The sequence below is a fragment of the Macaca fascicularis genome, chromosome 3 (genome assembly GCF_037993035.2).
Source record: "Macaca fascicularis isolate 582-1 chromosome 3, T2T-MFA8v1.1".
Lineage (NCBI taxonomy): Eukaryota > Metazoa > Chordata > Mammalia > Primates > Cercopithecidae > Macaca > Macaca fascicularis.
The window spans coordinates 49234296-49262023 of NC_088377.1; the positions used below are offsets into that span (position 1 = coordinate 49234296).

At 50.6% G+C, this 27728-nt stretch overlaps 1 protein-coding gene and 1 long non-coding RNA gene across 6 annotated transcripts; one reads left to right on the forward strand and one right to left on the reverse strand.

Annotated features, from left to right (window-relative positions):
- Positions 1-232: 232 nt before the first annotated feature.
- Positions 233-12759, reverse strand: ACTL6B (actin like 6B). 5 transcript variants are annotated; one of them, XR_001489220.3, is made up of 14 exons: positions 12653-12759; positions 12146-12222; positions 11765-11930; positions 11364-11464; positions 7229-7326; positions 5851-5945; positions 5678-5784; positions 4576-4665; positions 4357-4418; positions 4105-4219; positions 3888-3968; positions 3687-3782; positions 3385-3488; positions 233-460 (listed from the first exon to the last, which is right to left on the reverse strand). XR_001489220.3 is itself a non-coding variant. In XM_005549245.4 (14 exons), the coding sequence occupies exons 1-14, from the start codon at positions 12675-12677 to the stop codon at positions 380-382; spliced, it is 1281 nt and encodes a 426-aa protein (XP_005549302.1). In that variant the 5' UTR covers positions 12678-12759; the 3' UTR covers positions 233-379. The 5 variants fall into 5 exon arrangements, 3 of the variants coding, with proteins under 3 accessions (XP_005549302.1, XP_045245501.1, XP_073890686.1); XM_005549245.4 differs by having other exon boundaries at positions 3385-3471; XR_012432277.1 differs by lacking the exon at positions 12146-12222.
- A 107-nt stretch (positions 12760-12866) lies between these two features.
- Positions 12867-24930, forward strand: LOC123572456 (uncharacterized). Its single transcript, XR_006697051.3, has 4 exons — positions 12867-13015; positions 15926-16000; positions 24566-24844; positions 24885-24930. It is a non-coding gene; the product is annotated as an uncharacterized lncRNA (long non-coding RNA).
- Positions 24931-27728: the final 2798 nt, after the last annotated feature.

Consider the following 27728-nt stretch of genomic DNA (forward strand, 5'->3'; position numbering starts at 1 on the left):
GCCCCTCCCACCTCCCACCACAACTGTTACCCCCCAGCAACACCCCCGACCCTCAGTCTTCGTCGCGTGGCCTCCCCTGGGTCACAACCCCTCGGAAACCTGAGGAATCCATGGCCCCTGGGGCTGTGTCTCAGCGCCCATTGTGGGATCGGCATGGGTGTAGCAGTGACCCTCCCTCCCCTCACCTCCCTCCAGACCCCTCCGCCCACTCCCCACCCCACGGAGGCCACACTTTTTTTTTCTTAAAACATTTTTACTTCTTTCAACCCAGAAACATCACCATTTACGAAGACAAGAGGGAAAGAGGAGGGGGCGATGTGGCATGGGGTTAAGGGACTTCCAGCTGAGCTTGGGAGCAGGTGCGTGGGGAGGAGCGCCGTCAGGGACACTTTCGCTCCACGCACTGCTTCCCGCCCTCCTCATATTCCTGCTTGGAGATCCACATCTGCTGGAAAGTGCCCTGGGTGGAGGGGGCAATATCAGGGTCAGGGTGGCCTTGGAGGGAGGTGTGGACCGGCAGGTGCAGCCCCTGGGAACCCTCCAACAGGCCCCGACCACCCCTTGGGTTCACATCCCTCTGAAACCTCTCCCCACCTCATCCTCCCCTCCTCTGTCTGTCCCCTTTCATATTCAGAGGGAGAGTATCCTCTTCATATCATTAAATCAATAATTCATTCATTCAGCAAGTATTTATTGAACAGCAGTCTCTGCCCTGAGCTAGGCTCTGCTCCTGAGCTGGGGGGATGGCACGCACAGCCCCGGGCAAGCCAGCCTGCACCCAGCACTCAACACCCCCTACACACACACAGTCCTTCCCCACCAGGTGTCCTCTCCTCACTCCATCAGGGCTTCGGAACACCACTAGTCTCCCTCTTTCCCAAGGAAGATATTCCCTCCACCTCACCATTCCAACACTGTGGCACCCCATCTGAAGCCTTCAGCGTTACAACTTACCCCATGAGGGTTCCTGCAATGAGCATCTCAGAGTGTCCCTTCTCTCTCTATTTTTTAATTTTAATTTTAATTTTTTAATTTTTAATTTTTTTTTTTTGAGATGGAGTCTTGCTCCGTTGCCCAGGCTGGAGTGCAGTGGTATGATCTCAGCTCACTGCAGCCTCTGCCTCCCAAGTTCCAGCGATTCTCCTGCCTCAGGCTCCTGGGTAGCTGGGATTACAGGCACCTGCCACCACACCCGGCTAATTTTTGTAGTTTTAGTAGAGACAGGGTCTCACCATGTTGGCCAGGCTGGTCTCAAACTCCTGACCTTAGATGATCTGCCCGCCTTGACCTCCTAAAGTGCTGGGATTATAGGCATAACCCACCATGCCCAGCCTAATTTTTATTTTTTGTAGAGATGGGGTCTCACTGTGTTGCCCAGGCTGGTCTCAAACTCCTGGGCTCAAGTAATCATTCCACCTCAGCCTCCCATAATGTTGGGATTACAGATGTGAGCTACTATGCCTGGGGTTCTTTGATCTTTCTCACCCTACACACATGTGCTATCCAAGGCAGTGGCCACTAGCCTCCTGTGGCTCACCAGCCCTGGTCCAAATTGAGACATGCTCCAAGTGGAAAATACACACCCAATTTTTTTCTTTTCTTTTTTTTTTTTTAGACAGGATCTCGCTCTGTTACCCAGGTTGGAGTGTAGTGGCACAGCTCACTGCAGCCTCAACCTTCCAGGTTCAAGTGATCCTCCAACCTTGGCCTCCCAAGTAGGTGGGACTACAGGTATGTGCCACATTGCCAGCTGCTTTTTAAATTTTTTGTAGAGATGAGGTCTCACTTTATTGACCAGGCTGGTCTAGAAATTTTGGGCTCAAGTGATCCTCCCGCCTTGGCCTCTCAAAGTGCTGGGATTGCAGGCGTGAGCCACTCCACTTGGCCAGGATATATTATTAATACTTAATTTTGGGCCAGGCACGGTGGCTCACACCTGTAATCCCAGCACTTCGGGAGGCCAAGATGGGCAGATCACTTGAGGTCAGGAGTTTGAGACAAGCTTGGCCAACATGGTGAAACCCCGTCTCTACTAATAATCCAAAAATCAGCCAGGCATGGTGGTGCACGCGTGTAATCCCAGCTACTTGGGAGGCTGAGGCAGAAGAATCGCTTGAACCCAGGAGGCAGAAGTTGCAGTGAGCCAAGATTGCTCCACTGCACTCCAGCCTGGGCGACAGAGTGAGACTCTGTCTCAAAAAAAAAAGGAAAAAAACAGAAGAACTGTGTGGCTGACATGCTCCAGCCCTAAGCTAATTTCAGACTGCCAGCCTCTGTCTTTCTGACCCTAGTTTCTGTCTCCCTAGGGGACTTCCTTTCTCGTGGATGTCCTCCTTGTCTGTCATGGCCTCACTGTCCCCTCTGTGTGACTGATATGCTCCAGATGCGGGTTGCAACTCCAGCTCCCTGCTCAGTACCTTCCTTCCACCCCAGCAGCAGGTCCAGACTGAACTTACCACCTCCTGCTCCAGAACCAATCTGCCTGCCTCCTTTGCTAGTTGCCCCTTGCTGTCTACCCCATCCCCACTGCTACCCATGCTATGACTCCAGGACAATTGAAACAGCCTCCTTGCAAGGTCCTGTTGACCCCAGCTCACACCTCAACCCCAAAGACTCATGCCTGGCAGTCTTTCCAATCATGCCTGCATTGCCACATCACTCCCTGCCCCAAACCATCAGGGTCTCCCCTCTGCTGACTGAACACAGTGGGTGTCTCACCAAAATCTCATCCTGACCAATCTCTCCAACTACCTGTCCCTCTACTCCTTTTTTTTTTTTTTTTTTTTGAGAGAGAGTCTCACTGTGTCACCCAGGCTGGAGTGCAGTGGCACGATTTCAGCTTACTGCAATCTCCATCTCCTGGGTTCAAGAGATTCTCCTGCCTCAGCCTCCTGAATAGCTGGGATTACAGGCATACACCACCACGCCCGGCTATTTTTTGTATTTTTAGTAAAGACAAGGTTTCATCGTATTGGCCAGGCTGGTCTCGAACTCCTGACCTCAAGTGATTCGCCCGCCTCGGCCTCCCAAAGTGCAGGGTTTACAGGCATGAGCCACCGTGCGCGGCCTCTTCTCCCCAATTTGTAAAAGTAGAGATGGGTCTTGCTATGTTCCCCTGCTGGGTCTTGAACTCCTAGCCTCAAGCCATCCTCCCACTTCAGCCTCCCAAAGTGCTGGGATGACAGGTGCGGGTCACTGTACTGGGCCCCTGCCCCCAATTTGTGTCCTGTTCACCTTTCTGGGAACATTCATTGACCGACATTTCTCAAAAATAAATGTTCGTTGAATGAATGAATGAATGAAGAGGCAGGCAAAGTGGCGGGCGCTGTCTGGGTCTCCCCTGTCCCCCACAGTCAGTGCTAGGCCAGGTCCCCTTCCTCTCACCAGTGAGGCCAGGATGGAACCCCCAATCCAGGGGCTGAACTTGCGCTCCATGGTGCTGTTGCTGGCAATGAGTTTCAGTCGCATGCTCTGGGGGTAAAAAGGGGCTGGGGGAAGCAGACACCTAGGTTCTGGGAAGGGACAGGGCTTGGGGGGCAGGGGGAAGACTTGGGAAGCCTCAGGGGCAGGGGTTCTGCTCTGGTGGACAGAACAGAAGGAAGGACATGGGAAGAATGGGGGACTCAGTCCTGGACAGCTGAGCCAGGATGGGCTTCTGGGGCACTGGGTCAGGGGTGGGCTCCTACCGGTGGGGTCTTCTGGGAAAGCTCTCGATTGAGCCTGTCAGTGAAGCCCTGCAGCAGTGTGTTCCCGCCAGTGACAATGACACTCCCATACAGGCCCTGAGAGCAGGAAGAAGGAGTGAGCCACGGGGGACAGCCCCCCAACCCTGCCTTCCCACTTCCCCTGGGCCCCTTTGCCCAGCCTCAGCTCCGGCCTGGCCTCACCGGGCGAATGTCAATGTCACACATGCCGATGCTGGTGGTCACCACGTGGCCCACACCCAACATGGTATTCCCCGACAGGCCCTGCAGAGAGAGGTGACTGGGGCTGTGGGCCCTCTCCCCTTCCCCCAGTCCCTGCAATCCTTCCCAGCCTCCCCCACGCCCCAGGATCCAAGGACTGCAGCCAGCACCCACCCCAGTCCTTGCCACACAGCCAAACCTTGACGTTCGAGGGATCAAAGAGGCCCTCGGGGATGCGGAGTCGCTCGGCGCCATAGTCTGTGTTGTAGCCATTGGGCATCTCGTAGTGCACTGTGGGCATTTGTGCAGCCACCCTGCCCAGAAGGGAGCAGGACTCTGCCTGGGGTGCTCAAGAGGGATCAGTGGGTGGACAGCACCAGAGTCCCCCAGCCCACCCCAGGAGTCCCAGTTCTGCCCTTTCTCCCACCCCCCAGCCCTGAGCCACACTCACTGTTCATCGTAGGGGGAGTCTGAGACCTGCAGCACGGAGGCCTGGAAGTCCTGGATCACCTCCTGAAATCCCAGTGAGGGTGATGAGGGCCTGGGTTCCTCCTGAGCAACACCCCCCGCCCAGCTCCCCCTCCCTGCTCCACCTCCCATGCAAGGCCCCTGCCTCGCCGCCATTCACGGCAGGGGAGGGGGCTTCAGGGGACCCTCTCCAGAGGCTCACATTACACATGTAGTTATGCCAGGACTTGGAGACCTGGGGGAGCTTCTCCTTCTTCTTCCAGTTTGGGGGGGCGCCCTCCCGGACAGGCTCCTGTGGGGACAAAGCGTAGCAACACCCTTTCTTAGCCCACCCTGACCCCTACCCCACCTTCCTGGCACTGTTCCCAGCTCTGCAGCTAACTGGCACTGGAGGCTCTGCTGTGCTGCCTGCAAGAGGGTTTCTCACCCTTTCCTGATGGACAGGAGAGAGAATGGGGCATGCCTCTCTCTCCGTGTGTGCCCTTCATGCAGTGGATACAGCTGACCTGGAGAACACCAGGAATACAGCAGTGACAGAATCTCCAGAGAATGGCCTCCTAGGGGGCCGCGATCCACGTGAGGGCACAGGACGGAGCTAAGCACACAGTGTCACTTCATACAGCACCCTGGCTACTGCCTATTACCGTTCCACTTTACAAAAGAGGAAACTGAGGCCCAGGGAGCTTTGATATCATGCTATTGGTCACACAGCTCTTTTTTTTTTTTTTTTCAGAGTCTCACTCTGTCGCCCAGGCTGGAGTACAGTGGCGCGATCTCGGCTCACTGCAACCTCTGCTTCCAGGGTTCAGGTGATTCTTCAGTCTCAGCCTCCTGAGTAGCTGGGACTACAGGCATGTGCCACCATACTTGGCTAGTTTTTGTAGTTTTAGTAGAGATGTGGTTTCACCATGTTGCCCAGGCTGGTCTCGAAGTGAGTTCAAAGTGATCTGCCTGCCTCGGCCTCCCGAAGTGCTGGGATTACAGGCATGAGCCACCATGCCCGGCCGGTCCCACAGCTCTTGCACGGCAGAGGCAGAACTTGAACCTGGGTTTATATTGAACCCTAGAACCCACCACACTGGCCCTCACACATCCTGCTGTCTGCTAGCTGATTCCATGACCTCAGCGTATCCCTCAGCCTGTCTGGATTTCAGATGCCTCACTTATATAAGGAGAAACTGGAGCCAGGACCCACTGGGGAGCCTGCTGCTCTCTGCTCTGATATCTCGTGTGTCAGCGGGTTGACGGCCATGGGGCGAGTGGCCAGGACTCTAGTGGCAGCTCTGTGTCCCCAGAGGCCCCACCTTGGCTGCGATCATGTAAGGTGGGATGATGTCAATGGCCATCTCCTGGAACAGCTCCCGGCACTGCATGGAGATGAAGTCCCCTGCCAGAGGGGACTTGACGATGCCTGGAAGGAAGGCAGTGTCAGGATCTCGTCCTCCTGGTGCGCCCCTGCCCCTTGCCGAAGCCCCACCTTGCTGCAGGACGTAGCCGTCATGTACTGGAATGGCCGTGGTGTGGGTGGCCCCACTGTCCAGCACAAGGCCCGTGGACCGCCCGTTTGCAAAGCTGGCATCGGATGGGTAAGTCAAAGAGACAGCAGTGGCAAATGAGGGGCCTGGGCCCAGATCTGGTCTGGTCACTCTCTGCTCTGCCAGGGTCCAGCTCATCCCCAGTGTGCAAATCTCTCCTCCTGGTGATGACTCATCTCCTGGAGAAAGGCTCTGAGACCCCAGTTACTTCTTTTTTTGTTTTGTTTTGTTTTTGTTTTTTTTTGAGACGGAGTCTCGCTCTGTCGCCCAGGCTGGAGTGCAGTGGCCGGATCTCAGCTCACTGCAAGCTCCGCCTCCTGGGTTCACGCCATTCTCCTGCCTCAGCCTCCCGAGTAGCTGGGACTACAGGCGCCCGCCACCTCGCCCGGCTAGTTTTTTGTATTTTTTTTAGTAGAGACGGGGTTTCACCGTGTTAGCTAGGATGGTCTCAATCTCCTGACCTCGTGATCCGCCCGTCTCGGCCTCCCAAAGTGCTGGGATTACAGGCTTGAGCCACCGCGCCTGGCCCCCAGTTACTTCTTTACTTATTGTTTGTTTGTTTGTTTGTTTGTTTATTTATTTATTTATTTATTTTTTGAGACTGAGTCTTGCTCTGTCACCCAGGCTGGAGTGCAATCGCTCACTGCAACCTCTGCCTCTGGGTTCAAGAGATTCTCCTGCCTCAGCCTCCCAAATAGCTGGGACTACAGGTGCCCACCACTATGCCTGGCTAATTTTTGCATTTTTAGTAGACACAGGGTTTTGCCATGTTGGCCGGACTGGTCTCCAACTCCTGACCTCAAGTGATCTGCCTGCCTCGGCCTCCCAAAGTGCTGGGATTATAGGTGTGAGCCACTGTGCCTGGCCAGCCACAGCGCCCAGCCCCTTTATTTTTGGTTGTGTCCTATAGATTCCCTAAAATTAGGGTCACTATCACCCCAGTGCATAGCACAGGGTTCAATGTAAGGCAGATCCTAAAAAAAGTCAGTGTTGAAGGAGTTCTTGGGAAGGGACTGCCGCAGTGTTCTACATATCTCCCTCCTCTGTCCAGTTCCAGTGCCTGCTCTCTCCAGGGCCCAGCTCGCTGTCTGCTCAGCCTGATCCAGGGAACAGAAAGGGGCCGCTGATCTGGCCACCCCAGGCTCAGATGTGCTCAGTCCACTGGGCCTTCTGCACTAGTGGGGCGGAGGGAGGTGTCTGCCCATTGGGACACTGATCTTCAGAGAACCAGGCCTGATCCCCCAGCTCATCTCAGCTGAGCTCAGCACAGGCCCCACCCCTGCCCTCCACTCAGTCAGAGCAGCTCAGTCCAGAGGATACGCGGTGAGCACGGCCGTCTTGCATAAGAAGAAGGCAGGAATGTTGTACTGCTCGAACATCAGCTCTGTCAGCTTCTCCCGCTTGGCCCGTGTGTTCCACTGTGGAGAAAGTGCAGGAGGGGAGGATTCAAGAAGGGAGAGGCACAGACCCACATCCACGCACATGCAACCCAAACACTCACACATACACTCACGATCACACACACACATGCATTCAAACACTCGCACACACACACATGACCTAAACACTCACACATACACTCACGGTCATACACACATGCATTCATTTGCGCACACACACACTCAAACACACATACACTCACACTCACAGATACACACACACAAATACACACACATGCATTCACACTATACATACTCTCACAGTTACACATGCATTCAAACACACTCGCAAACACACAGTCAAACACACGTATACACTTGCATTCACACACACAAACTCACATGCACTCGCACATACACATATATTCACACACACACGCATTCAAAACATTTGCACAGGCCAGACACGGTGGCTTACACCTGTAATCCCAGCACTTTGAGAGGCCAAGGCAGGAGGATTGCTTGAACCCAGCAGTTCGAAACTAGCCTGGACAACATAGTGAGATGCTGTCTCATTTAAAAAAATTTTTTTAAAGTAAAGAGCTTGTGGGAATTAAAACTACATGAACAGAAATGAAAAACTCAATAGAAGGATTGGAACATAAAGTGGAGGGAATATCTTGGAAACCAAAGGAAAAAGGTAAACAGATGGAAAATATAAGAGAAAAGGGAATTAAATTAGAGGACCAATTCAGGGGGCAACAAAATCCAAATAACAGAAAATCCCAAGAGAGAAAATGGAGAGAAATAAATAACTAAATAAATATTTTTTTCACTGAATTGAAAGACATAGGTTTTCAGAGTGAAGAGACGTACTAAGTGCCTAGAGCCACGAATGAAAATATGCCACATTGAGGATAAAGTAAAAATTCTATAAACTTTCAGAAACAAAAACATTACATCAGAGGATCAGAAATCAGATGGTTTCATCCTTCTTAATGGTAACAATATATGCTGGAAGAAGGACAACGGAAAAGTGCCTTCAAGATTCTGAAGAATAATGATTTCCAACCTGGCATGTGATACCTAGCTGAGCTATCAACTCAAGGTGAGACATACAAAGTCTCAAAAAATATACTTCCCATGACCTTTCTTTAAATTTTTTTTTTTAGATGCCGGGCACGGTGGCTCACGCCTGTAATCCCAGCACTTTGGGAGGCTGGAGCAGGCAGATCACTTGAGGTCAGGAGTTTGAGACCAGCCTGGCCAACATGGTGAAACCCCGTCTCTACTAAAAATACAAAAATTAGCCAGGCGTGGTGGGAGGTGCCTGTAATCCCAGCTACTCGGGATGCTGAGGCAGGAGAATCGCTTGAACCCAGGAAGTGGAGGTTACAGTGAGCCGAGATCACGCCATTGCACTCCAGCCTGGGGAACAAGAGCGAGACTTCATCTCAAAAAAAAATTTTTTTTTAGATTATTAATTTGTTTTTCCTTTTAGACAGAGTCTCACCCTGTCGCCCAGGCTGGAGTGCAGTGGCATGATCTAGGCTGACTGCAACCTCTGCCTCCTAGATACAAGCGATTCTCTTACCTCAGCCTTCCGAGTAGCTGGGACTACAGGCATGCACCACCATGGCCAGCTAATTTTTATATTTTTGGTAGAAATAAGATCTCAGTATATTGCACAGGCTGGTCTCAAACTCCTGGGCTCAAGTGATCCTCCCACCTTGGCCTCCCAAAGTGCTGGGATTACAGGAGTGAGCCACTGTGTCTGGCCTCTCATGACTTTTCTAAGGCAGTTACTGAAGGACCTGCTCCATGAAAACAAAAGAGTGAGTCAAGAAAAGGAGTCAAGTACAGGAAACAGAACTTCTGACCAGAACAGAGGCAAAAGGATTCTATGAGATGATGGTGAAGGGAAATAACAGCACAACAGGTCTGTCCCCGGGCAGAGGGCTACTAGTGCAAACTGGACCAGGTCAGTGGGCTCCTGAAGAAATTTCTTCAAGAAGATGAAATTGATAAAATGTCTAATGAAACTGATGTCTTGACAAAAGATATAATTGATGAATAATTTAGGGTTCACACTGTTAAGTAGATAGAAAACCAGACCAAATATAATCAAACACAGGGCTGGGGGTGGTGGCCTGTCTGTAATCCCAGCACTGTGGGAGGCCAAGGTGGGTGAATCACGAGGCCAAGAGATCGAGACCATCCTGGCCAACATGGTGAAACCCTGTCTCTACTAAAAATACAAAAATTATCTGGGTGTGCTGGTGCACACCTGTAGTCCCAGCTACTTGGGAGGCTGAGGCAGGAGAATCGCTTGAACCTGAGGTGGAGCTTGCAGTAAGCCGAGATTGCACCACTGGACTCCAGCCTGGTGACAGAGCAAGACTCCCTCTCAAAAAAAAGAAAAAAAATTGAACACATTTTTTTTTTCCAGTTCTAGGAAAACAAAAAGTTGCACAAGAAAGGAAAAGTGATCATAGTGTATATTGCCTGTCTCAGTCCTGATTAACATACATAGTAATAAAAATGTAAATCTTGGGCTGGGCACAGTGACTCATGCCTGTAATCCCAGCACTTTGTAAGCTGAGGTAGAAGGATCGCTTAAGCACGGGAGTTTGAAGCCAGCCTGGGCAATATAATGAGACCCCATCTCTACAAAAGATTCTCTTAAAATTATTTCTAACTTAAAAAGAGTGTAAATACTGAATATTGATTTCTTTCAAAGTCTAAAACACAACTGGGCTGGGTGCAGTGGATCCCACCTGTAATCCCAGCATTTTGGGTGGACGACGTGGGCGGATCGCTTGAGCCCAGGAATTCAAGACCAGCCTGGAAAACATGGTGAAACCCTGTCTCTACAAAAAATTTAAAAATCAGCTGGGCGTGGTGGCTCATGCCTGTAGTTCCAGCTACTCCGGAGGCTGAAATGAGAGGATCACTTGAGCCCAGGAGACCAAGGCTGCAGAATTGTGCCACTGCAATCCAACTTGGGTGATAAACTGAGCGGAGCCCCTGTTTTTGAGACAAAATCTCAAAAACAAATAACAAACAACAACAACAAAAACAACAACAACAAAACCCACTGTACTTAAAGGAGGGTAATAGAAATATGTTGTGGCATAGGCTGGGGAGGAAAAAAGAGCTAAGTGATCATTTTCTAGAGTGGAAAATTCATTGATAATATCTAAAACTAAAAACTCCACAGGCAGCAATTTAAGTGTAATATTAGAGATATGGAAGAAAATACCCCCAAAATTAGCTAAAAAGGAGAAAAACAGTTGCTTCTATAAAGAGGAATCTATAAGGATATGGGTAAGAACATTTTTAAAAATGCAGTTTAAAAATTTTTTTAATTGTTATTGTTTTGATAAAAGAGATGGGTCTTGCCATATTGCCCAGGGTGGTCTCGAACTCCTGGGCTCAAGTGATCCTCTCGCCTTGGCTTCCCAAAGTGCTGGGATTACAGGTGTGAGCCCACATCCCCAGCTCACCAATGTTGACCAAAATAATAATAAGTTAAAAGGTCTAAAAAGTACTTGGAGGCTGGGCATGGTGGCTCATGCCTGTAATCCCAACACTTTGGGAGACCAAGGCGGGTGGATCACCTGAGGTCAGGAGTTCGAGACCAGCCTGGCCAACATGGCAAAACCCCATTTCTACTAAAAATACAAAAAGTTAGCCAGGCATGATGGCAGGTGCCTGTAATCCTAGCTACTCGGGAGGCTGAGGCAGGAGAATCCCTTGAACTCGGGAGGCAGAGGCTGAGATCTCACCATTGCACTCCAGCCTGGGTGACAGAGTGAGACTCTGTGTCAAAAAAAAAAAAAATTTAAAAAGGACTTGGAGATGGAGAAGGGCAGCAGAGTAGATAGAACAAGAAGAGAGCAGGAGGGATGGAGACTTAGGAAGGAAGGAAAGTGGTTGGGATGGGTGAGGGGAGTCTGAAAAGGGAAGGGAAGTGGCTGACATCGGTGGCTTGAGGGGAGAGGAGGAGAGGTGGATGGTGGGAAGCAGGTGCAGTGGAGATTGGGGTTGGACATGGGAAGGCAGGAGGCACTCACCGGGGCCTCGGACATGAGCACGGGGTGCAAGTTTGGCTCAGACTTGACGTGTTTGCTGTAGGTATGATCCAGGATGGCTCGGAAGCACTCCCAGTCCTCGACTGGGGCCAGAAGAACAGAGTGGAGAAAGGCAAGAGGGCAGGCAGGGGTCAGGGACAGGAAGAAAAGGAGGGAGAAAGGCCAAGCCCAAAGGAGGGTCAGTGAGTCCAGGCCCAGGGGAACATCCCCCCTTCCCAGAAACCTGCTGGGCCCCTGGGAAGGGAACCCAGCGAGAAGAACCCTGGCAGCGAGAAGAACCCTGGGGCTGCAAGGAAGACTCCTTGGGGAGTGGGGGCTGCTATGTCCCAGCGTGGGGAGTGGGCTCCCTATCTGTCAGGAGGTGATGGGTGGGGGCCCCTTACTCATGCCATTCTTGAGGGGCGACATGACCTCCGCTCCATCCCGAGGCACGTGCAGGGCATTGGTGTCGATGTGGAAGATCTTCCCTTTCTTCTCTTTGTCCCCCTCCAGCTCCAGCCCGCCCCCCTCCTCCGCGGCCAGCAGCCCCACCGTGGTGGGGAAATCAGCCTGGTGGGGAAGGGTTGGGGGAGGATCGGCAGGAGAGGGGTCACCCTCTTGCCCCTGTCCAGCCCCACGGCAGGGTCCTCAGCCCGCCCCTGGGTTTATTCCCACATTCCCGCTCAGCAGAGCTTCTGGGCGATCTGGGAGAGCCCTGGGTCACTGGAAAGCCTGAAGAAGGGTCCGGAGCCCCTAGGATTTAGAGAGGAGACTGGAAGGCTCACCTTGGGACAGTCCTCCCCAGCGTACCCAGCGCGGACTGAGAAGGAGCCAATGTCAAAGACCAGCGCCCCCACCTCATCTGTGAGGGGAGACAGGCCTGTAAGGGGACCTCCCCCGAAGTTTTTCCCGCTAGGTAGTTCCGAGAGAAAGTCAGGGCAGAGCCACAGACTCGCCACCTTCAACACCAGTCTGGAGCCGGTGGGAACTGGGCCTGGAGTCTGAGGTCCTGGGACTGGGGGTGGGGGCATCATACCGCCAGGGTCCCTTCTTGCCCACTGGCCTTGCTCAGGCCACCCTCCCGACGGGAAAGGAAGGGGCCGGGGCCAGGTGGAGGTGGGTTGTAAGGTAGAGAGGTTCGGCCCGGTGCGCACGAGAACGGAGCGCAGGGGAGGCGGGAACCCGAGCCTGAGACTGGACCAGTTCATGCGCGGAGGTGACAGGCCCCGGGGTGCCCAGAGCTCGGATGGATGGCGCGGGTTCGGAACGCAGGGGGCCGGAGGCTCGCTCACCTCCGCCGTAGACGCCCCCGCTCATAGTGCCCTCTGCGCTGCTAGCGGCCCGTGGGCGGCGGCGGGATCAGCACCGAGGCGGCCGGACAGCTCCCGGGATCCCTGGCGGGGCGGGGCGCGCGGCGACCAATTGGGAGGCCGGATCCCCCGCCCCCAACGGCGCCGCCGATTGGCTGCCAGGCGAGACAATGACCGGACCGGGGGCCGCGGATTTAAAGGGGAAGATACCCTCCGTTAGGCGACCAGGAGGAGATGGGGCAGGGGGCGCCTAGCAGGGACTTAGAGACCGTCGCTAAGGAACGGGCGGCAGAGAGGAGAGCAGGGCAGAGGCGGAGACCAAGACTCTGCAGGACGACTGATGAGGTCCCTACCCCCTTGCTTTTTGTTTTTATTAAATTTTTTGGTGGAAACGGAGGTCTTCTTACGTTGCCCAGGCTGGTCTCGAACTCCAGAGCTCAAGCGATCCTCCTCAGCCTCCCAGATAGCAGGGATTACAGGCAGGTGCCAGCACACCTGGCAAATTAAAAAAATTTTTTTTATGGAGACAGGGTCTTGCTCAGGTTGATCTTGAACTCCTGGCCTCAAGCGATCCTCCCACCTCAGCCTCTCAAAGTGCTATGCCCGACCTCTACCCCCTTACTTTTTAAAGCAAGACTGGGGAGAGAGCTCCACTCCCCAGAAGGGTCATCTGTCTTCAGGCTGCTCTGAGCCCGGTTCTGCCACACCCAGGCCTAAATGGAATTGCCGGGAGAGGGAGGGAAGGGAAGATTAAGAGAGGGACCAGAGGGGGTGGGGGTGTGTCTCCATCTCTCTCTGTTTTTTTCTTTGTTTGTTGTTTTTTTTTTAGAGACTGGCTGGTCTTGAACTCCTGGCCTCAATGTCCCAAAGTGCTGGGATTAAAAGCATGAGCCACCGTGTCCAACTTCCCTCCTTTGTCTTTCGCTGGCCCCTCTTTTCCTTGCTTTGCTCCACCCCTACCCCCACCACCCCAGTACCTGGGCGTTATACATGTGTACACATGCTTACGCACATATACATACGTTCACACACAGCCCACCTGGCTTTAGCTTCTTTTCTCCATCTCTCTCTCTCTTCAGCGCCTATTTTCCTAAGGAGGCATTTATCAACAAGAGGGTTTTTGTTTCTTTTATTTTTGAATTGGGGTCTTCCGTCACCCAGGTTAGAGTGCAGTGGCACGCTCACAGGTCACCGTAACTTTGAACTCCTGGGTTCAAGTGATCCTCTCGCCTCAGCCTTCTGAGTAGCTGGGACTTACAGGTGCACACCACCACACCTGGTTTTTTTTGTTTGTTTGCTTGTTTTAGAGAAGGGCCCTCACTATGTTGCCCAGTCTGGTCTCTAACTCCTGACCTCAAGCGATCCTCCCACCTTGGCTTCCTGAGTCATTGGGATTACAGGTGTCAGCTGCAGCACCGGACTAACAACAGGGTTTTCTACTACTTGGATCCCAGGTTCTTCTGGGCTCCTGGCACCACAGTTTTGGTAGCAAAGGCAAAGGAGCAGCTCTGACAACTTGGGGTAGCTGAGGGACTCTTATGTGAGGGTGCATGTGTCTGTATGTATGTGTCTATGTGTGTTGGCGTATGGGTGCATATGTGTACATATGCACATATGAATGCTTGTGTGTGTTGAGTGTGTGCCCATCTACTTGTCTGGGGGCGAGGGAGCTTTGAGACCAGAGATAGCACAGGAAGAGGATACTATGTGAGGTCCGCATGCCCCTGAAGGTTCTCTGCTCACCACATGCCCACCCTGGAAGAGACTCCACCCCTCCCCGGCCAAAGGACAGATGGCTTGAGCTGGCTCATGGATTACCTACTGATGACGGTGGCATTTCAATGCCTAGGGTTGGTTCCAAGTTCCAACTTGGCTTCTAAGACTGAAAGGGTCCAGGTTTCAGCGGGAGTGGTGAGCTGTAGGGGAGAGGGCTGACTCAGGCGCTGAGAGAGTGAGATTTTTCCAGAGTGACCCTAGGTCAGTCCATTGAGGCCTGGAGGAATTGGGTGGATTTCTTAAAGTGCTTACATTTCTTTTTTTCTTTTTAAGCCAGGGTCTCCCTCTGTCACCCAGGCTGGAGTGCAATGGTGCAATCTCGACTCACTGCAACATCTCCCTCCCGGGTTTAAGCAATTCTTCTGCCGCAGCCTCCCAAGTAGCTGGGGTTATAGGTGCGTGCCACCACTCCTGGCTATATTTTTTTTTTTTTTGTATTATTTTTAGTAGAGACCGGGTTTCACCATGTCGGCCAGGTTGGTCTCGAGCTCCTGACCTCAAATGAACGACCCACCTCTGCCTCCCAAAGTGCTGGGATTACAGGCATGAGCCACCATGCCCAGCCAAGTGCTTGCATTTCTTATCGTTTTAAAATGCTGAGGTGAGGATGAAAGGAATGTTGGGGTGGAAAGTGATTCTGTTCATCTTATCCCTCTCCTTTTGTTGACATTTAATGATGTTGCCTCACTTACTCTGAAGTTCACCTTGCCAATTCCCACTATCTCTTTTTTCCTCTCCACCACCCTAACCATCTCAGATTTAGAAACTTGCTCAGGCAGGGCATGTGGGGACTCATGCCTGTAATCCTGGCACTTTGGGAGGCCGAGGTGGGAGGATTGCTTGAGGCCAGGAGTTTGAGACCAGCCTGGGCAACACAGAGACCCCATCTCTCAAAAAAAAAGAAGAAGAGGAAGAAAAAGAAGAAAAGAAACTTCCCCATTCTTGACTGGGAATGGTGGCTCACACCTGTAATCCCAGCACTGTGGGAGGCCAAGGCAGGCGTAACACTTGAGGTGAGGAGTTCAAGACCAGCCTGGCCAACATTGTGAAATCTCGTCTCTACTAAAAATAAAAAAAATTAGCTGGGTGTGGTGATGCATGCCTGTAGTCCCAGCTACTCGGGAGGCTGAGGCAGGAGAGTCATTTGAACCTGGGAGGTGGAGGTTGCAGTGAGCCAAGATCGCACCATTGCACTCCAGCCTGGGTGACAGAGCAAGACTCCATCTAAAAAGAATAATAAAAAACAGAAGGAAACTTGTCCAATCTGGCCAGGCATGGTGGTGTGTACCTGTAGGGGTTTTACAGGTTTTGTTTTGTTTTGTTTTTTCCAGCTAGAACCTGAGCTCTGTCCTGGATCAGAGAGTCTGCTGGGATCAGAGCCAGGATTAGAACCCACAGCTCTTATCAGCCAGTTGAGATATGCCTTTGTTTCCTAACATCTCTGTGTTTCTCACCAAGCTGTGCTGTCTCTATCTGTAGAACAGCTGGTGGTGAGGCCCCCATCTGATTCTGGAGTCAGTGTCTAGCTGAAAGCTGGGCACACAGGACTATTCAGTAAGTGTCCCTGTGGATATGTTGAGGCCTTAATATTATTACGCATAACTTGGAAATCTGCAGTCTATTTGGTAATGAGCAGTGAATTTTCTTCTCATGGCTGGGGGGAAGCTACAGTTGGCTAACTACAGGGCAGGACTTGATTTAACTCCCAGTCTACTGTGACCAATTTTCTTTTGTCATGAGATCTTTTTTTTTTTTTTTTTTGAGACGGAGTCTCGCTCTGTCGCCCAGGCTGGAGTGCAGTGGCCGGATCTCAGATCACTGCAAGCTCCGCCTCCCGGGTTTACGCCATTCTCCTGCCTCAGCCTCCCGAGTAGCTGGGACTACAGGCGCCCGCCACCTCGTCCGGCTAGTTTTTTTTGTATTTTTTTTTAGTAGAGACGGGGTTTCACCGTGTTCGCCAGGATGGTCTTGATCTCCTGACCTTGTGATCCGCCCGTCTCGGCCTCCCAAAGTGCTGGGATTACAGGCTTGAGCCACCGCGCCCGGCCTTGTCATGAGATCTGACATAAGATTCTAGTGTATTATGGAAGTGGTTAGGGTAAAGCAATTAATACATTTCACTTGTCCATTCATTGATTCAACAAATATCCTTTTTTTTTTTTTTAAGAGACAAGTGCTGGACGTGGTGGCTGACGTCTATAAACCCAGCCCTTTTTTTTTTTTGAGACGGAGTCTTGCTCTGTCACCCAGGCTGGAGTGCGGTGGTGCGATCTCCACTCACTGCAAGCTCCACCTCCTGGGTTCATGCCATTCTCCTGGCTCAGCCTCCCCTGTAGCTGGGACTACAGGCACCCGCCACCGCGCCCGGCTAATTTTTGTATTTTTAGTAGAGACGGGGTTTCACCGTGTTAGTCAGAATGGTCTCGATCTCCTGACCTCGTGATCCGCCCATCTCAGCCTCCCAAAGTGCTGGGATTACAGACGTGAGCCACCGCGCCCGGCTAAACCCAGCACTTTGGGAGACCAAGGCAGGAAGATGGCTTGAACCCTGGAGTTAGAGACCAGCTTGAGCAACATATCAAGAACCCGTCTCTACAAAAAGTTTTCTAAAAAATTAGCCAGGCACGTTGGTGTGATCCTGTAGTCCCAGCTACTCGGGAGGATGAAGTGAGAGGATCCCTTGAGTCCGAGAGGTTGAGGCTATAGTGAACCATGATCGTGCTACTGCACTCCAGCCTGGGCGACAGAGCAAGACCATGTCTCAAGAAATAAAATAAAGAGACAGGGTCTTGCTTTATTGCTCAGCTGGAGTGCAGTGGTGTGGTCACGGATCAGTGCAGCCTCGAACTCCCAGGTTCAAGATCCTCCTGCCTTGGCCTTCCAAAATGCTGGGATTACAAGCATGAGCCCTGTGCCTGGCCAAGAAACATCTTTGATGCCTACTGTGTAGCAGGCACCATGCTATGCATAGGAGGGATACTGAGATGGGTGAGATACAGGATATCCTTGCTCTCAAGGAGCTTGGGTGCAGTGGGAAGCTCAGATATGCACGGAAGAGAGGTGAAATGGAGGACAGGGCCGGTTGCGGTGGCTCACGTCTGTAATCCCAGCACTTTGGGAGGTTGAGGCGAGCGGATCATTTGAGGTGAGGACTAATATGGTGAAATCCTGTCTCTACTAAAAATACAAAAAATTAGCTGGGCATGGTGGCATGCACCTGTAATCCCAGCTACTCAGGAGGCTGAGGCAGGAGAATGGCTTGAAACCGGGAAGCGGAGGGTGCAGTGGGCCGAGATTGTACCATTGCACTCCAGCCTGGGTGACAGAGTGAGACTCTACCTCAATAAAAAAAAAAAATAATAAATAAATAATGTAATCCTAGCACTTTGGGAGACCGAGGCAGGCGCATCACGAGGTCAGATGGAGACCATCCTGGCTAACACGGTGAAACCCCGTCTCTACTAAAAAAAAAATACAAAAAATTAGCCAGGTGTGGTGGTGGGAGCCTGTAGTCCCAGCTACTCGGGAGGCTGAGGCAGGAGAATAGCATGAACCCAGGAGGCGGAGCTTGCAGTGAGCTGAGATCGTGCCACTGCACTCCAGCCTGGGCAACAGAGCAAAACTCTGTCTCAAACAAAAAAAAAAAAAAAAAAAAAAAAAGGAGGCCCGGAGGAGAGGGGCTACCTGTCTCTAAGAATCCAGGAAATCTTCTAGAAGTGAAGTTGGAGCTAAATTGTGAAGGATGAGGCCATGTACTGTGGCTCATGCCTGTAATCACAGCACTTTGGGAGGCTGAGGCAGGTGGATCACCTGAGGTCAGGAGTTTGAGACCAGCCTGACCAACATGGCAAAACCCCATCTCTACTAAAAATACAAAAAGTTAGCTGGGTGTCGTGGTGGGCACCTGTAGTCCCAGCTACCTGGGAGACTGAGACTGAAGAATCACTTCAACCTGGGAGGCGGAGGTTGCAGTGAGCTGAGAGTGTACCATTGCATTCCAGCCTGGGCAACAAGAGTGAAACTTCATCTCAAAAACAAACAAAACACTGAAGGATGAATAGAAGCTCATAGGTGAAGAAGGTGGGAAAGATATCCAACAAAGAGAACAGCATGGACAGAGGTCTAAGGACATGAAAACTTCTGGAATATGTAGAAACGGGAGTTCAGTCTAGAAGGAGGGTTGGATGTGAGCCGCTGACAGAGGTCAGTGTCAGGAGGAGATGAGACGAAGTAATTAATGACCAACTGGAGGAGGTCGAGGCTGCAGTGAGCTATGATCACACCATTGCAGCCTGGGTGACAGAGTGAGATACTGTTTCATAAAATAAAATAAAATAAAATAAAATAAAACAAAACCAATGGGTTCATGCCTACAACTGTTTCTGTTTATTTTTCTTTCTTTCTTTCTTTTTTTTCTTTTTTTTTTTTTTTGAGACTGAGTCTCACTCTGTTGCCCAGGCTGGAATGCAGCTCACTGCAACCTCCACCTCCCGGGTTCAAGCAGTTGTCTGCCTCAGCCTCCTGAGTAGCTGGGATTACAGGCGCCCAACACCACACCTGGCCAGTTTTTGTATTTTAGGTAGAGATGGGGTTTCACTTTCTTGGCCAGGCTGGTCTTCAACTCATGACCTTGTGATCCACCTGCCTCAGCCTCCCAAAGTGCTGGGATTACAGGCGTGAGCCACCGCACCCGGCCTTCTCTTTTTCGTTTTAGAGAGAGAGAGTCTTGCTTTGTCACCCAGGCTAGAGTGCAGTCATGCACCACTGCAGCCTCAAACTCCTGAGCTCAAATGATCCTCCCACTTTGGCCTCCTGAGTAGCTGGGACCACAGGCAAGCACCACCATGCCTGGATTTTTTTTCTTTTCTTTTCTTTTTTTTTTTTTTTTTTTGGTAGAAACAGGCTCTTGCTATGTTTCCCAGGCTGGCTTTTTTTTTTTCCTTTGAGACGGAGTCTCGCTCTGTCGCCCAGGCTGGAGTGAAGTGGCGCGATCTCAGCTCACTGCAACCTCCGCCTTTTGGATTCAAGTGATTCTCCTGCCTCAGCCTCCTGAGTAGCTGGGATTACAGGCGTGTACCACCAGGTCCAGCTAATTTTTTTGTATTTTTAGTAGAGACAGTTTCACCATGTTGGCCAGGCTGGTCTTGAACTCCTGACCTCAAGCGATTCACCCACCTTGGCTTCCCAAAGTGTTGGGATTACAGGCGTGAGCCACCACGCTCCGCCAAACTATTTTTTTTTTTTTTTTTTTTTGAGACGGAGTCTTGCTTTGTCTCCCAGGCTGGAGTGCGGTGGCCCGATCTCCACTCACTGCAAGCTCCACCTCCTGGGTTCACACCATTCTCCTGCCTCAGCCTCCCGTGCGGCTGGGACTACAGGCACCCGCCACCGCGCCCGGCTAATTTTTGTATTTTTAGTAGAGACGGGGTTTCACCGTGTTAGTCAGGATGGTCTCGATCTCCTGACCTCGTGATCCGCCCATCTCGGCCTCCCAAAGTGCTGGGATTACAGGCGTGAGCCACTGCGCCCGGCCTATTTTTTTTTTTTTTTTAAACCAGACCCAAAGTGTCTACTGTGTACCAGGCATTGTTATGAATGCTTTACATACATCACATCACTTAGTCCTCATAACAACCAGACTGTTTTCCCCATTTTGCAGGGGAAACAAAGACACAGAGAGGTTGAGGAATTTGCCCAAAGTCACTCAGCTGGTAAGTGACAGAGCTGAGGTCTGAACCAAAGTATGTGAAAAGTGCTGATCCTGGAGCAAATGTCAAGTTTTCATTCATTCCATAAATATTCTCTATTTGCCTGATAGACACTGGGAATAAAAATGACTCATAGGAAGATGGATGATTAAACAAATCATTCAATAAAGTGATCTGGAGAGCCCCACATTCCATGGCCACGTTCAGGTTGGCCAAACTTGAGCCCGGTGATGATGTCTGAGGTGCTAGGGCCAGGCCTAGGCACCACAGACCCCACATCTTGGAAATGATTTGGCGTTTTGTGAGGGTCTGTTCTTTGTTCCTGAGCTCTCACCCAGGATTCTATTTTTTTGTTTTGTTGTTTCGTTTTGTCTTTTTTGAGACAGGATTTCATTCTGTCACCCAGGCTGGAGTGCAGTGGCATGATCACAGCTCACTGCAGCCTCAATCTCCCGGAGTCAAGCAAACCTTTTGCTTCAGTCTCCCAAGCAGCTGGGACAACAGGCACATGCCACTACACCCAACTGATTTTTCTTTTTCTTGAGATGGAATCTTGCTCTGTTGCCCAGGCTGGAGTTCAGTGGCATGATCTTGGCTCACTGCAATCACTGCCTCCCAAGTTCAAGTGATTCTCCTGTCTCAGCCTCCCGAGTAGCTGGGACTACAGGAACGTACCACCACGCCTGGCTAATTTTTGTATTTTTAGTAGATACAGGGTTTTGCCATGTTGGCCAGGCTGGTCTCAAACTCGTGACCTCAGATGATCTACCTACCTTGGCCTCCCAAAGTGCTGGGATTACAGGTGTGAGCCACCGTGCCCAGCCTGACTTTTGCATTTTTTGCAGAGATGAGGTTTTGCCATGTTGCCCAGGCTGGTCTCAAACTCCTGACCTCAAGCAATCCACCTGCCTCAGCCTCGAAAGGTGCTGAGATTACAGGTCTGAGCCACTGTACCTGGCCTTCACCCAGCCTTTGGCCAGATAAACCAAGTGCCTTGGCTTCACAGGGAGCCCCGGTTCCAAGATGGATGGCAAGTGCCCAGAAATACACAGTCCAGTAAAGGCTTCAACACAAATGGAGCCAGCATTGCAATAGCACACAAACAGCATTGTGGTGAAGGAAGCAATATTTAAACTAAGCCCGAGGAAATGGCCTGGGTTTTTCTGGCAGACAAGGAAGTGGAGCTGGAGGAGGGGTGAAAGGCATTCTGAGTTGAGGGGACAAGACCTGGCCTTTGTGTCATGTAAAGAAGTTGACTCTTCTCCTGGAATCCCCTGGGAACTACTGCAAGATTTTGAACAGGAGGGTTATTGATCCAACTGGCATTTTAGAAAGATATTTCTGGCAGCCGTTTGGTAGACTGATTAGAGAGGTACTAAGCTAGAGGCCAGGAAATGGGCAGAAATCAAGGTAATAGCAATTGGCACACCGTAGAAGGGATGGATTTAAGCAGTATTCAAGAGATAGCATTGGGCTGGGCACAGTGGCTCATGCCTGTAATCCGAACACTTTGGGAGGCTGAGGCAGGAGGATCACTTGAGGCCAGTGTTAGAGACCACTTTAGGCAACATATCGAGACCCCATCTCTACAGAAAAAAAATTTTTTTTTTAAATTAGCCTGTTGTGGTGGTGTGTGCCTATAGTTCTAGCTACTCAGGAGGCTGAGGCAAGAGTATCACTTGAGCCCAGGAGGTTGAGGCTACCAAAAAAACAAAAAAGAGAGAGAGAGAGTGATAACATTGACATGATAGATCCACTAGGCATAGACTGCTACTCTTATACCATTTCCCATTGCCCTTCTTTGTTTATTATGATTATCATCAATTATTGTTTTTTTGAGACAGGGTCTTACTCTGTCACCCAGGCTGGAATGCAGTGGTGCGATCATAGCTCACTGCAGCCTCAATCCCCTGGGCTCACGAGACCCTCCCACCTCAGCCTCATGAGTTGCTGGGACTACAGGCACAAATGCCACCACATCCGGTTAATTATTTTTATCTTTAGTAAACACGAAGTCTCACTGTGTTGCCCTGGCTGGTTTCGAATTCCTGAGCTCAAGCAATCTTTCTCCTTCGGCCCCCAAAGTGCTGAGATTACAGGTGCGAGTCACCATGCCCAGACTATTTTATTATTTTTTATTTATTTATTTATTTTTTTTCTTGAGACGGAGTCTCGCTCTGTCGCCCAAGCTGGAGTGCAGTGGCCGGATCTCAGCTCACTGCAAGCTCCGCCGCCCGAGTTTACACCATTCTCCTGCCTCAGCCTCCCGAGTAGCTGGGACTACAGGCGCCTGCCACCTCGCCCGGCTAGTTTTTTGTATTTTTTAGTAGAGACGGGGTTTCACCATGTTAGCCAGGATGGTCTTGATCTCCTGACCTCGTGATCCGCCCGTCTCAGCCTCCCAAAGTGCTGGGATTACAGGCTTGAGCCACCGCGCCCGGCCTATTTTTTACTTTTTATAGAGACACTATCTCACTATGTTGCCCAGGCTGGTCTTGAACCCCTGGGCTCAAGTAATCCTCCTGCCTCGGCCTCCTAAATTGCCTTCTTTGTTTGTTAATAATGTTTTAGCTGGGTACATGGATAGAGACTACATGTCCCAGCCTTCCTTGCATCTGACCAACTTCTTTTTTTCATTTAAATTAATTAATTTTTATTAATTATTTTTTTGAGATAGAGTCTCGCTCTGTTGCCCAGGCTGGAGTGCAGTGGTGCAATCTCAGCTCACTGCTCTGACTCCCAGGTTCACGCCGTTCTCCTGCCTCAGCCTCCCTAGTAGCTGGGACCACAAGCGCACGCTGCCACAACTGGCTCCTTTTTTTATATTTTTAGTAGAGATAGGGTTTCACCGTGTTAGCCAGGATGGTCTCCATCTCCTGACCTCGTGATCCGCCCGCCTCGGCCTCCCAAAGTGCTGGGATTACAGGTGTGACCCACAGTGCCCGGCTGTTTTATTTTTTATTAGAAATGTAAATAATAGAGATGGGGGTCTTGCTATGTTAACCAGGCTGGTCTTGAACTCCTGCCCTCAAGCGAACCTTCTTCTGGCCTCCCAAAGTACTGGGATTACAGGCGCTGTGTCCAGCTGCATCTGGACAACTTCTGAGTAGGTTAGTGGTGTCCTTAATCAGGAGATGACCTGTACTTCCCACTTTACCCCCCTTCCCACATTCAGATTATGATGGTGATTTCTGCCTAGGCCCCATGGAACAGAGAGATAGAAGCCACATGTTTAAGACGGCAGAGACTGGCCGGGTGCCGTGGCTTATGCCTGTAATCCCAGCACTTTGGGAGCCCGAGGCAGGCAGACTTGAGGTCAGGAGATCAAGACCAGTCTGGTCAACATGGTGAAATGCCGTCTCCACTAAAAATACAAGACTTAGCCGGGTGTGGTGGCACACACCTGTAATCCTAGCTACTCGGGAGGCTGAGACAGGAGAATCACTTGAACCCGGGAGGTGGAGGTTGCAGTGAGGCAAGATTGCACCACTGCACTCCAACTCGGGTGACAGATCGAGACTCCATCTCAAAAAAAACACAAAAAACAAAAGACAAAACAAAAAACAGAAAAGAAAAAAAAAAAAGATGGCAGAGATGTCCCCACAGTCCTGGAGTGTCTATTTTGAGGTTAAGTCACTGAATTTTGGGGAATTCTTTGTTATAGCCGCCTCGACTATACCCTAACTAATTGACCATCCTTTGGATATGGGGAGGGAGGGCCTGGGAAATATCGGAGTGGGTGCTGGTGCTGTCAACTGGGCCAGAAGATTCAGGGAAGGGATAAGGTTGAGCATGGTGGGTCTCAGGGGAAGATGATTAACTTAGTTTTGAATATGTGAATGTGAGTGGTGTATAGTAAATGGTTTTTTTGTTTGTTTGTTTTGAGACAGGATGTTGCTCTGTCACTCAGGCTGGAGTGCAGTGGTGCAATCAGAGCTTACTGCAGCCTCCAACTCCTGGGCTCAAGCAATCCTCTCACCTTAGCCTCCTGAGTGGCTGGGACCACAGGCATGCCACCATGCCTGGATAATTTTTAATTTTTTTAAAGATAGGTCTCACTGTGTTGCCCAGGCTAGTCTCAAACTCCTGGTGATGAGCCACCATGCCTAACAACCAGCTCTTCAAAAAGGGGGAGCCCTGATCGGAAGCATTTGCCAATGTCCATGATGTAAATAGAACCACCTTGGCTGAGTTCAAGTTCCTACTATCTTACTTTATTTAATTTTAATTTTATTTTTTTGAGATGGAGTTTCGCTCTTGTCGCCCAGGCTAGAGTGCAATGGTGCTATCTTGGCTCACCGCAACCTCCACCTCTCGGGATCAAGTGGTTCTCCTGCCTCAGCCTCCCGAGTAGCTGGGATTACAGACACCCGCCACCACACCCAGCTAATTTTTTTGTATTTTTTAGTAGAGATGGAGTTTCACCATGTTGACCTCAGGTGATCCACCCACCTGGGCGTCCCAAAGTGCTGGGATTACAGGCATGAGCCACCGCGTCCGGCTCTTCAATTTTCTACTACCAAGATGACTTCACTGAATAAGGAGCTGGGTGTACAATGGGCACTTGTGACCTGGCATGAGCGGATGCCAGCATGCCACTGTCCATGGGCATCTAAGTGGGGATATTCAGTCAGCCGTTGAATGTACACCAAGTCGGCACATGGGGAAGAGACATCTGGGCTGGAGACAGGTTTGAGAGTGTTATGAGCAACTAGCAGGTAAAGTCACAGTAGTGGGTGAAGTCACCAATGAATAACATGGAGAGTGAGAAGAGGAGGCCACAGTCAGGATTCTGGGAAAAACAATGTTTGCAGAGTGCCCTGAGGAGGAGGAGAGGCTAAGAAGCCAGAACAGGTAGAGGAAGGAGGCCCTGTGACCCATCAGAGCCACATCCGCCACTTGCTCTCGAGGGTCCTACCTTCTCAGACAAGGTGGCCACTCATTGGTCATTACCTGGCAACTCTGTCCTTCCTTGCATCTGGCCAACTTCTTTTTCCTCTCTCTTTCCTCCTGTCCTTCTCATTACCATCTAAATTAGCTCCAGTAGCTCCCATCAAAAATCAAATAACGGCGGGGCACTGTGGCTCATGCCTGTAATCCCAGCACTTTGGGAGGCTGGGGCGAGTGGATTACCTGAGGTCTGGAGTTTGAGACCAGCCTGGCCAACATGGTGAAACCTTGTCTCTACTAAAAATATCAAAATGAGTCGGGCATGGTGACGCATGCCTGTAATTCCAGCTACTTGGGAGACTGAGGCAGGAGAATCGCTTGAACACGAGAAGTGGAAGTCGCAGTGAACCGAGATCGCGGCACCACTGCACTCCAGCCTGGGTGACAGAGCAAGGCTGTTTCAAAAGAAAAAAAAAAAAAAGAAAAAAAAATATATATATGTAAAATTTTCCTGTGGAGACAGGGTCTCTACAATTTTTTTTGTAGAAATGGGATCTTGCTATGTTGCCCAAGCTGGCCTCAAGCGATCCTCTTGCCTCAGTCTCCCACAGTGCTGGGATGACAGGCATGAGCCACCATGCCCAGCCTAAAAAATATATATATCTTTTTTTTTTTTTTTTGATGGAGTTTCGCTCTTGTTGCCCAGGCTGGAGTGCAGTGGTGCAATCTCGGCTCCCTGCAACCTGAGTTCAAGCAATTCTCCTGCCTCAGCCTCCTGAGTAGCCGGAATTACAGACACACGCCACCACATCTGGCTAATTTTTTGTACTTTTAGTAGGTGTCACTATGTTGGCCTGGCTGGTCTCGAACTCCTGACCTCAAGTGATCCTCCTGCTTCTGCCTCCCAAAAACATTGGGATGACAGGCATGAGCCACCACATCTGGCCTAAAAAACCCCAACTATCTTGATTCCATTTCCTCTTCTCACAGCTGCACCAGCTTTGTACATGGTCCCCTACCAAGCTGAGATACCCAAAGTCTGGTCCACATTGTTTTTCTCCACTGCCTCATTTCTCACTCACCCATTGCAAATGCCCTAGGCAAAGCTACAGCGGCTTCTACCCAGTCCTCTGCACACTTCTCAGTGCAGGCTTGCTTCACGTCTCTGCAGCATTCAGCACAGTTTCCGATTCCTTTTTTGGAACCCTCTTTTCTTTTGGGTTCCAGAAGTCTGCATCCTCCTGATTTTCTTCTTAGTTCGCTGGCTTCTCCTTTGGCAATTTGTTCTCCACCTGACCTCTAAATGTCAGAGTTCCTCAGAGCTTGGTCTTAGGCCATCTTGTCTTTTCCCTGCACCTCTTTATGACGTCATCTGCTAGAATGTGCCACTCACTCCTGGGGCTCTGTTCCAACCCAGATTTCTCTGCTGAACTCCAGGACTGTGTCTACAGCCACGTATTAAACATTTCTCCTGGATTTCTCAAAGAACTAAAAATAGAACTACAGTTTGACCCAGCAATCTCATTACTGGGTATTTACCCAAAAGAAAAAACTTCTACCAGAAAGAAATATGCACTCATATGTTCCTTGCAGCACCATTCACAAGAGCAAAGACATAGAATCAGTTTAGGTGCCCATCAGCGGTGGACTGGATAAAGAAAATGGTACATATATGTTATGGAATACTATGCAGCCACAAAAATAAATGAAATGAAGAAACATGTTTTTTTGCAGCAACATGGATGCAGCTGGAATCCATTCTCTTAAGTGAATTTAGAGCAGGAACATAAAACCAAATACCATATGTTCTCATTTGTAAATGGGAACTAAACATTGGGTACTCATGGTCATAAAGATGGCAGCAATAGACACTGGGGACTACTAGGGGGAAGAGGGAAGAAGAGGGGGCAAGGGTTGAAAACTATTAATACCTATTGGGCTGGGCACGGTGGCTCACACCTGTAATCCCAGCACTTTGGGAGGCCGAGGCAGGCAGATCACTTGAGGCCAGGAGTTCAAGACCAGCCTGGCTATCCTGGTGAAACCCCGTCTTTACTGAAAATACAAAAATTAGCCAGGCGTGGTGGTGCGCACTTGTAATCCTAGCTACTTGGGAGGCTGAGGCAGAAGAACCACTTGAACCCAGGAGGTGGAGGTTGCAGTGAGCCGAGATCATGCCATTGCACTCCAGCCTGGGCAATGGAGCGAGACCCTGTCTCAAAGAAAAAAAAGAAAAACTACCTATTGGGTACTGTGCTGACTACATGGGTGATGGGATCAATTGTATTCCAAACCTCAGTGTCACACAATTTACCCATATAACAAACCTGCACATGTAACCCGTGAATCTAAAATAAAAGTTAAAAAAAAAAAAAAAAAAAAAAAAAAGAGGCCCAGCGCAGTGGCTCATGCCTGTAATCCCACCACTTTGGGAGGCTGAGGTGGGCGGTTCACGAGGTCAGATCAAGACCATCCTGGCTAACTCGGTGAAACCCCGTCTCTACTAAAAATACAAAAAGTTAGCCAGGCCTGGTGGCGCTTGCCTGTAGTCCCAGCTACTCAGGAGGCTAAGGTAGGAGAATCACTTGAACCCAGGAGGCGGAGGTTGCAGTGGGCCGAGATCGCGCCACTGCGCTCCAGCTTGGGCAACAGAGTGAGACTCCGGCCGAGTGTGGTGGCTGACA